Source organism: Equus przewalskii, chromosome 14 (genome assembly GCF_037783145.1).
Source record: "Equus przewalskii isolate Varuska chromosome 14, EquPr2, whole genome shotgun sequence".
Taxonomy (NCBI): Eukaryota; Metazoa; Chordata; class Mammalia; order Perissodactyla; family Equidae; genus Equus; species Equus przewalskii.
Window position 1 is genome coordinate 29,207,091 of NC_091844.1, and position 10,238 is coordinate 29,217,328.

Below are 10,238 nucleotides of genomic sequence, written 5' to 3' on the forward strand. Positions count from 1 at the left end.
CACCTGCCTAGCCAAACCCCTCTGCTCCCCCTCCCTCCCAGGCAGCAAGATGACAGAATGGATTTGAGACATGTGTGCCCTGCATGTCTGGTGTGGGCTCACCTGGTCTTGGCCATGCATTTGGATTAGAATCAAACCCAGGTCTGAAATAGAGTGTAAGGGAAATAGTGCTCTGTTGTGTCTAATCCTTACAGACATGTGCATTGCCTACACGCAAACATACATGCTGCTAACAGAGAACTATATCTATGGCATGTATTAGGACATGCTGCACGTGCATGACTCTGAAAACCTCTGTATGATTTCCAGACACGAGGAGAAGGTAGATGCAAGTGTGTTAGTGTGTGTTTTGCAGGTGTTCATGTTTGACACATTCTGTGGACACATTTGTAGGATCGTTATAGGGTGAGAGGTGGGGCAGCTAAGGATGGAGATGGGTCTCAGGGTCCTGCTAGAATAAAAACCAAAATATACCTTCTGGCCCATAGTAGGTACTTAAGGAATGAATACTGAATGAATGAATATTGAATGAATGAATCCTTGGATAATGGACATAGGGTGAAAGGCCTGAGAATTTGGTGGGGTTTGGGCATTCTTGGCACTATCTCTTGAAAAGGAGCGTAGCAGTAGGCAAGGGAGGTTGGGAGACACACTGCCAGTCATGCTGTTGCCCGTCACACCTGAATGGCTTTCTTCTCATTCTCAGGAAAGTAGAGAAGGAAGAGAGAACCCCAGCCCTGCTGCCCTCCTCACCTGCCAGCACTCAGAGTCCCCAAAATTGATGCTCTTCCAAAAGAAAAACATGCTATCCCATGTATTTATTTAATCTTCTAATTTGTTTCCGGAAAGGAGTTAAGTGAGCTATGACACAAAAGAAAATGAAAAATTTTAAAAGAGGATGAAAAAATAAGACAGAGGGAAAAACACAGCAGAAGAGAGATGAAATCAGGAGAGTAGGCAGGCTTCTTTCCTAAAGAAGTCCAATTATTCCAGGTACTTATTCCAGGAAAACATATCCTGCGGATTCTCTGTGTGCTGCTGGGAACGACATCCCTAGAGTAAAAGCCATCTATATGAAGGCAGAAAAAAAGTCTACAGAAGCATCTCACACCCTGTGGATGAGGGAAGAGGGAACAGGAATTGGCCGTACTTCTCTGGAGGACAATTTGTCAGTTGTCTATCCAAATTTTACATATTCTTTGACTCAGAATTACACTCACTGGAATTTATCTCACACACATGTTCATATCTATATTGTCAAGGACATTACAACAATGTTGGTAAAAGCTAAAGGTTGGAAAGTTCCTATATGCTCATGGATAGAGGACAAATTGAGCTCCCTTACAGTGGAGTACTATACAGCCTTAAAAAAGAATGACCAACTTCTTTACATTTGGACATGGAGCAATCTCTCAGCTACAATAAGTGGGAGAAAACTATATTGCAGGACAGTGTGTATGCTTGCATATGCATTTTTTTCTGAAAGAATACACAAAACCCTAGATGTGGCTACCTCAAGAAGTAGGTAGGTAAGGAAAAGAGGGACTTTTACTTTTCAATCTGGAACATGCCCTTTGGTACGGATTGACTTTTTCTCTCACCATTAGCAAGTATTCTGGTCCTTTTTAATTTAAATAAGTTATTTTTCCTAGAAAAAAAAAGAAAACCATTAAGAAAATGAAAACACACAAGTGTGAGCAAATAGCGAATAAAGGCAATATATCTCTGGCTTACTGAGTGTTCCTGTGCCAAGAACTTCGAATGCTCTAACCCAAGTGCTCTTTATAGCAAATTTATGAAGTAGATATACAATAATCTCCATTTCACAGGTGAGGAAACGGATGCTCAGGGAGATTAAATGACACAGCTACTAAGTGGCAGACAGAGGATTCGAACCACAAAGTGTGGAATCCTAAAACCCACGTGGGCTTTCCTCGCCGACCTCCGGCCGCTGCCTCCAGGTGGGAAGCGCACTTACCGGACGTCCGGCCCCACGCGGCGCAGCGCCCCAGCCTGGCGCACCCGCGGCCCCGGCGCGCACGGGGCTCCACGCTCGGGGAGCGCGCGCGCACGTAGCGGCGCGGCCCCGGCGGCGGCGGCGACGTCACAGCCCGAGCTTTCCTTTTCGGGAGTCCCCGGCACACATCCTGTGTCCATGTTTGGGCATTTACGTCACAGCGGCAGTGCCGGGGCCTCCCGAAATGGCAGTGGCCCGGGGAGTCGGAAGCCCTGAGCCAGCGCCGCCGCTGCTATATAAGTGGGGGGGGCCGCGGGTTGGGGGAGCCCGGCTGCGCTTTGGAGAGGCGAGGAACCGCCGCCCGAGCCTAGTCCCAGCGAGCAAGGGCTTCTCGGCCCCCCGAACCCCTTTCCCAGAGGTGAGCGCCTGGAGCCAGGAGCCCGGACGCCTGGTTCTACGAGGCGCGGGGCGCGCAGCAGCCGGCCTCCCCGCTACCTGCGCGTCGCCAAGCCCAGCGGGCGAGGCCCCCGGCGCCCCGCAGCCGCCACCGCGCCATGCTCCACCTTAGCGAGTTTTCCAGCCCCGACGCGCTCCTGGTCAAGTCCACCGAGGGGTGTTGCTCCGAACCCAGCGCTGAACTGCCCCGGCTTCCCGCCAGGGACGCGCCCGCGGCCGCCGGCTACCCCGGAGGTAAGGAGCGCGGCAGGGGGTGCTCAGACGGCTGCGCAGCGCGGGGGCGCACGGTGCCTGAGAACATGCAGGGATTGGGACGCTGGAGCTGTGGGGGTAGGGGCGGTAGCAGGCTCGGGGGTCCTACGGCCGGTAGGAGCCTCGGAGGTCCTGGAGTGCGCACTCCCATTCCCACCCCCACCAGGCCACCAGCGCCTCCGCAGGAACCTGTGCGTGTATCAAGGCGTCCTTATGCCTGTGCACGTGTGTTTTGCGTGTGCATGTTTGTGTGTGCGTCTTGGGGCCTATGTCGGCTCGGGCTGGATCAGAATGTGCAAAAGGCACTTCGTATGTATCAATGCGCACCAGGGGCTTCTTGGGCAGGGGCTGCGTCTCCGCGGCGCGCCCTTCTATGTACCCGGAGCTGATTCCTGCTCCCTCCTCAGCAGGCGACTTCTTGAGCTGGGCTTTGAGCAGCTGCGGCGCCGGGGGGGACTTAACCGACTCCTGCTTCCTGGAGGGGCCTGCGCCCACGCCCCCTCCCGGCCTCAGCTACAGCGGTAGCTTCTTCATCCAGGCAGTACCCGAACACCCGCACGACCCAGAGGCACTCTTCAACCTCATGTCGGGCATCCTAGGCCTGGCGCCTTTCCCGGGTCCTGAGGCGGCAGCATCCCGGTCTCCGTTGGACGCCTCATTTCCCACAGGCCCCGACGCCTTGCTGCCGGGTCCGCCAGACCTTTACTCCCCGGATCTGGGCGCTGCCGCCTTCCCAGAGGCGTTCTGGGAGGCCTCGCCGTCGGCAGGTGCCCCCTCACAGTGCCTCTATGAGCCTCAACTCTCCCCACCCGACGTCAAGCCAGGCCTCCGGGCTCCTCCGGCCTCTCCAGCGCTGGACACGGCCTCGGCCTTCAAAGGCCCCTACGCTCCCTGGGAGCTGCTCTCAGCTGGGGCCCCGGGGAGTTGTGGGTCACAGGGAGGCTTCCAGGCCGCCCCCGAGGCCCGTTTCCCCACGATGGGGGCCAAGATTGAAGACCTGCTGTCCATCAGCTGCCCCGCCGAGCTGCCGGCCGGCCCAGCCAACAGACTCTACCCCACGGGGGCCTACGACACTTTCCCGCTGGCCCCGGGTGACTTAGGAGAGGGGGCCGAGGGCCTCCCGGCGCTCCTGACCCCTCCTAGTGGGGAGGGAGGGAGCAGCGGCGACGGCGGAGAGTTTCTGGCCAGTACACAACCTCAGCTTTCCCCGTTGGGCCTCCGCAGCGCCGCAGCGGACTTCCCGAAACCTCTGGTGGCGGACATCCCCGGGAGCAGTGGCGTGCCTGAACCTCCGGGGCCGCCGCCGCCGGCCCCGTTCCCCCCAGCCAAGGCGCGGCGCAAGGGGCGCCGGGGCAGCAAGTGCAGCGCACGTTGCTTCTGCCCGCGGCCGCACGCCAAGGCCTTTGCTTGCCCGGTGGAAAGCTGTGTGCGCAGCTTTGCGCGCTCCGACGAGCTCAACCGCCACCTGCGCATCCACACAGGCCACAAGCCCTTTCAGTGCCGCATCTGCCTCCGCAACTTCAGCCGCAGCGACCACCTTACCACACACGTGCGCACTCACACCGGCGAGAAGCCCTTTGCCTGCGACGTGTGCGGCCGCCGCTTCGCGCGCAGCGATGAGAAAAAACGGCACAGCAAGGTGCACCTCAAGCAGAAGGCGCGCGCCGAGGAGCGGCTCAAGGGCCTTGGCTTTTACTCGTTGGGCCTCTCCTTCGCCGCCCTGTGAAGGGAAAATATGTTTGTAGGTTGGGGCGCCGCCGCCTGGCGCTCACGAGAAGACGTGGCCCATCCCGCGTTTCCGCTCCTCTTCCCACCTCTTTCCCGCACGCCCCGGGGCGGGCCTCTGGTCCTGCTTCCAGTTCCTTCGAAGAGCCCGCTGCGCACGCCTCGTTCAGCACCAGCTCCGTGGACAGCTCCTGCGGTCCGGGCTCCCGAAGCCGCGCTCTGGGGGAAGTCCTCTCAGGCCGCCCCCTGAGTAGGCACTTCCTTGGGACTCAAGGCAGTCTTTTGTAACTGGCACTCGCCCCACGCACTCCCCTAGACCCCCCAGAGACAGGCTGGGGCAGCGCGGAGCCGGTCTCGCGCGGGATTTTGTACAGCAATGTCGTTTCCAGCAGCCATTGGTTGTAACGTTTTGCTTTGGGGTTATTTCCTTTTTGTTGTTGTTAATTTTTGTAAAGCAGACGCTACTCTCAAGCAGTTGACAAAACTGGTTATTTTTGCAATTAAAATTATTGTGCTAAAAGCTTACTGAATCTGCCATCCAAGCTCCTGACCCTTCCCCCCAACCACGCCGTCAGGAGAATATATGCCAGAAGAGAAAGGAGATCCTCACGCTCATGGAGTCATTACATACCTACTGTCGGGTACTGTGGCACAGAGTAGGCATTCAATAAATATGTACTGAATCAACGAATGAATTTAATCACAGCTGACCTAAGGGCTCAAGGTGTTTTCTGGAACTTGAGAGTGGTTGAGGGGCTTAGGTGTTAATCATTGTGCATATATTATCCTCCTTAATTCTCACAGTCCTGGGGATAGCAGGCATATACTATATTTCAAAGATGAGGAAGCAAAGTAGGTAACTCGCTGGGTAACCCAGCTAGGAGCAGACAGGGTCAAACAGATCTGTCTGGCTCCAAAGCCAGTGCTTTTTTCCCACCCCTAGAGTGGCGACACCTCAGCCTAATATCACTGTTTGGAAAGGCTTCCTACTCAGAGGTAAAAGAGGTTCAGCAACTAGAGGGAGCCCCAAGCAATAGTGACAGCAGCAGAAGACTGCAGCATTTCAGTGCTGTTCCTCAACACCCAGAGTATTGGGTGTCACAGAGGCTCCAGCTGGTGCCTTTGCATCTGTCTGAGAATCACATGCTGTCAGGGCCAAAAGGGACTCAGCGTTCAGTTAGACCATTGATGGGCAGACCCAACCCAGCAAGGAGAGGGTGCTTGCCAGAGGCTCACAGTCACCTTAGTTGCTCTTCCCACAAAGGGTCTTCACCAGGAAGCAGCAGCCCACTTACCATCCTGCCATGCACCTGCCACAGCCCCTTCTCCCTAGCTCTCCTTCCAGGTGAAACCCTTCATGTCTTTGGGGGCAGGGGGGTTGGAGCTAGGAGGGTAGTGAGGAAAGTATGATCCTGTGAGTGGGGAATAGGTGAAACTTGGCCCCTCTTTACTCCCTGAGCTCCCAACCCCAAAGCTTTTACACTCTTTCTGGCCACCTTGGGCAGACTTGGACCACTAAAAGCCTCTATGCACCCCATTTCTCCTCCCCAACAACTCCTCTCTGTTAAGGAAAGGATAGGGCCCCTCTGGGGGCTTCATTCTTTTCTCTTCTGAGCTGAGCTGTTCTGAAATTAGGAGAGCCTTACAGTCATATGATGCCAGATCAACCTAGCTTCTGATCCTCTGGCTTCTTCATCCCTCCACTGTCAGATGTGCTCATCCTCCACCCCTGCAGTCTCATTGACCAAAGACAAAACTGTCAAGTCAAAGAATTCCACCCATTTCTCTCCCCAGGTATTAAGTGCTATCCTGCTGGCTGAGTATCTTGTACCCTAATAAGCTAATTTGTGGTAAAGGCTTCGTATTACCTCTTCTAGGAGAGTTAACATTTTTAAAGAGTAGCCAGCAGAGGGCAGTGTTTAACCCTGCAGAGAGGCTCAAGTGATGGACTGTCAGGCACTCTGATAGGGAAGAGGTAGATTCAAGGAGACATAAGACAATGATGACTCTCATTATCTTACTATTAAGCAATCACACCTTTCGCTTACATGCGTGGACCACCTGACTTCACTTTCCACACAGAGTTGGGTAATGAAGAGCATTAAGGACCAGATTTCAAGCAACTGGTCCCAAACCACACAACCTGAACAAAGGAAGAAGGCTGACCAGCTGTGGGTGGGTGGCATCGAACCTCCACCTCTCCTTGCCCCCTTCACCAGCATTCCATCAAGTGCTACTGGCTCTATCGTGCCCCATCTTGTCCTCATGCCCACCAAAGCCTAATATCACTGATGAGAAAACTGAACCCCAAAGAAGTGACTTAATAGTGGTGCTGGCACCAGAGCCCAGCCCAGTTCTGGAACTCCCAGCTGGGAAGTCCCTCCTATTAGTCCAAAGGGAAACTGCTCCATTTACTGCAGCTTGCCTTAGGGATTCTGAGGGAAGAGAATGTTAGACCAGAGATGGAAAGAATTAAAATCAAACCATCAGAAAATCAACCCAAACCCAGGACCCAAACCTAATCAGGGCTTAGCAGAGAGCTCATTTTCCTTACTTGCTCCTCTGTTTCATCTTGTCCTCAAAATGTGGGTGTCTTCCCAGACTTAGTTCTGAGCTCTCCCTCCTTCTCTATTTCAGCACTCTCCTTTGAGAGCACATTCATTCCCAGGCATTCAGCTATCACTGCTACACGGGTGGCTTCTAAGTCAGCCGGCCCTGGTCTCTACCCTAGCTGCAGCCCCATGGTTCTGACTAATGAACATCTCCTTACGGTTATCCCACCACCACTTTGAAAACAAGCTGCCTAACATCAAATCCCCCTTCCGTATACCCAATTTCTGCTAACAGCAGCCATCATTTGTTTGGTTCCCTAGACTTGCCTAAATAATCACAGTTCTGTGGGATTCACCTTTGACCCCTCCTTCCCCCACATCCAGGCTGTCATTCAGACCTTTGGATCTTTTTCTTTTTTAAAGATTGGCACCTGAGCTAACAACTGTTGCCAATCTTTTTGGGTTTTTTTAAATGCTTTTTTCTCCCCAAATCCCCCCAGTACATAGTTGTATATATTTTTTAGTTGTGGGTCCTTCTAGTTGTGGCATGTGGGATGCTGCCCCAACATGGCCTAATGAGTGGTGCCATATTCCCACCCAGGATCCAAATCGGCAAAACCCTGGGCCGCCAATGCGGAGCACACAAACAACCACTCAGCCACAGGGCCGGCCCCAGACCTGCTGGATCTTATTGAAGTTCTTCAAGGTCTTAACTATTGTTATTCATGGCACACTGTTTCTTTTTATGTATTGTAATTTTTGGCTTGTGAGCTTATCTTCAGTGGGGATTTACCTGGGCAGTAATACTCTGTGGCCTGGGTTGAGGGTATGTTTATCTTGAGCAGTTTTGTGTTTGCTTCTGCCAGGCATTCCAGGAGTATCCACTGATGGAGACCTATCTTTATGTTAATTTCTTGGCCTGGGGTTCCTGTACCACGCAGATGTTGTGAGATCAAACTCTAACTCAAGTAGTTATAAATTCTCAGAGGCAGCTCCTCCTACTCCAACCAGGGCCTGGGTCAGCACAGTCAAGCCATATGCCTCCCTCCCCATAGCCGCTGGGGTTAGTCACAGCGCGTCTCATGCTTACATCTCTTGGTCTCAGTTCCCTTATTTTAGTCCATGTAGTTTTTCTTTCCTTTCTTGCAAGCTCAGCTAAGCATTTCAGGTGTCTGTTATATTTTGTGAATCATTCCATGTATTCTGTAGCAAGAGGGTCTTTGGTTTGTCTATTCAACAATATTGCTGAAAACTGAAGCCAGAAGATGTTGATTCCTCTATTAAATATTTCTCACATTTATCCTCTCTGTGCCTATTTCCAGCACCTCAGTCCATGCCAACCCCCTCCACAGACATGCACACCATGGCTATGACAATCACGTAGAATCACATCATAACATGTAGTTGGAAGGAGCTTATAAGAACATCTTGTCTGACCCCTCACTGTATAGAGGAGGAAACTGGCCCAGGAGGTTTGGGGATTTTCTTAAGGGCACACAGATGATGAGGGACTGAAGTGGGACTTGAACCTGGGCTTCCAGTTCCAAGACCAGTGCATATTCATATAGCCACTCATTGCACAAGTATTACTGAGTGCCTGCCATATGTTGGGCCGGTAGTTCCCAACCTTTTACCTTTCCAGTGCACCTGAGGAATTCAACATGTCTATCAGTAACAAAGGCTCACTCAAGTCCTGATTCTCACCCTGGAGAGGCAGGGAAGAGGAATAAAAATCTTGATGAGGTGGGATATAGGTGAGAGTTTGACAAAGCAACCCAGAAAGTCTGCCCTTTCCTCCCCCTACACTCTAAGCCCTGTGCCCTGTTTGAGACAAGCCTGCACTCTACCAAACCACTCCCCATGGCCCCTTTACCTCCATTCTCTCTCCTTCCATTCCATATATTGCACAGCACTACTGATGGAATTTCCCTAAAATGTTCTTCGCAGTGTTTTACCCCAAACTGACCATAGCTTCCACCTTCCTACAAAAAGTACATTGCAGTTAAAGCCCTCCATCTGTGATCCAAATTCATCTTCCACTCTCCTCTGTCATCTCTCCCTTTGCTCTGTCCTCTCCCCTCTCCCCATGTATTATCCAAATCCTCCCTCCCTTGAACTCCCCTAAGGGCAGAGGCCTTATCTGATCCACATGTGTGGCGCCATATCACCAACCCTACTGCCCAGCACACTGAACTGTTTAATTATTGTGTTGGCCTAAGAAAAGGCCTAAAGGCCTAAAAGGAGAAAAGAAAAGAGAAGGGGAAGAGGAAGGAAGGAAGGTAGTTGGAGAACATGAAGCTGGGAAAGGGTCAGGAGGGAGAGATGAGAAGACACAGGCCTGAGGCCCTGATCCAAGCCATGGGACCATGCTTCTGGCTGGTCTGTGCCTGTCCAATTCTCGCTGAGCCCATGATTGTCTGCCTCAGCTCTGGGCACCCAGATGTATCTGTCACTTAACATTCTCTCTTTTGGTTTCTCTGGCCCACATGGAGTGGGATTCAGTTTAACATTTTTAGAACTGTGGTTCCCATAACAACCAAGCAGGAAGTGTTGTCTGTGAAATGTAGCATGGGCACACATGCGTACACACATACATATATGCACATGTGCACACAAATACATGCACACCCTGATACACACATATTCACTCACACATGCACACACTCATACATGCACACGTGCACATCCACATATACACACATGCATTCACTCACAAACACACACATGCACACATGCATATGCAGATTATACACCTGTAGGCACATGCATGCATATACACATGCACAGAAGCACACCTGTACATACACAAGCATGCCCCAAATCGTTTTAGAATATTCACAGGAAGCAAAGAGTGACGACAAATAAAGATCGCTACAACAAAGGTAGAACCAAGACAACATATGGATATTTTTGGCTGTCTGCAAAAGCAGGTGGATTTAGGGAATCTGCATTTTGGCAGAAGAGGCTCAGTGGGCTTTAACACAGCAAAGGGGTGGCAGGAGGGCACCGTGTTTAGGCACAGACTTTGGAGTTCAGGGACTTGAGTTCAAATCCTGACTATGCCATTTGTTGAGCTCTGAACTTTAGTTTCCCTATCTGTAAAGTGGGGATAATAATAACTCAATAGGTTTATTGTGATGATTGAATGATATGCATAAAAATTATTTGTATGATGCTTGGTACTTGGTTAATAGGAGCTGTTATCATTTACATCTTAGGAGAAGTGATTTATCATTTGCTCAATCTAAGAAGACTTTCTGGAGGAGGAAAGAAATTTAGGAGCTAGGGGAAGGAAG

The 10,238-nt window shown here is 51.8% G+C and overlaps 1 protein-coding gene across 2 annotated transcripts; it reads left to right on the plus strand.

Moving 5' to 3' along the window:
• Window positions 1–2,035: 2,035 nt before the first annotated feature.
• On the plus strand, window positions 2,036–8,242 carry EGR4 (early growth response 4). Of its 2 annotated transcripts, none has more exons than XM_070572399.1 (2): window positions 2,036–2,647; window positions 3,076–8,242. In XM_070572399.1, exons 1-2 carry the CDS (start codon window positions 2,512–2,514, stop codon window positions 4,389–4,391), a joined length of 1,452 nt encoding a protein of 483 aa, XP_070428500.1. In that variant the 5' UTR covers window positions 2,036–2,511; the 3' UTR covers window positions 4,392–8,242. The 2 variants fall into 2 exon arrangements, with proteins under 2 accessions (XP_070428500.1, XP_070428499.1); XM_070572398.1 differs by having other exon boundaries at window positions 2,075–2,647; window positions 3,073–8,242.
• Window positions 8,243–10,238: the final 1,996 nt, after the last annotated feature.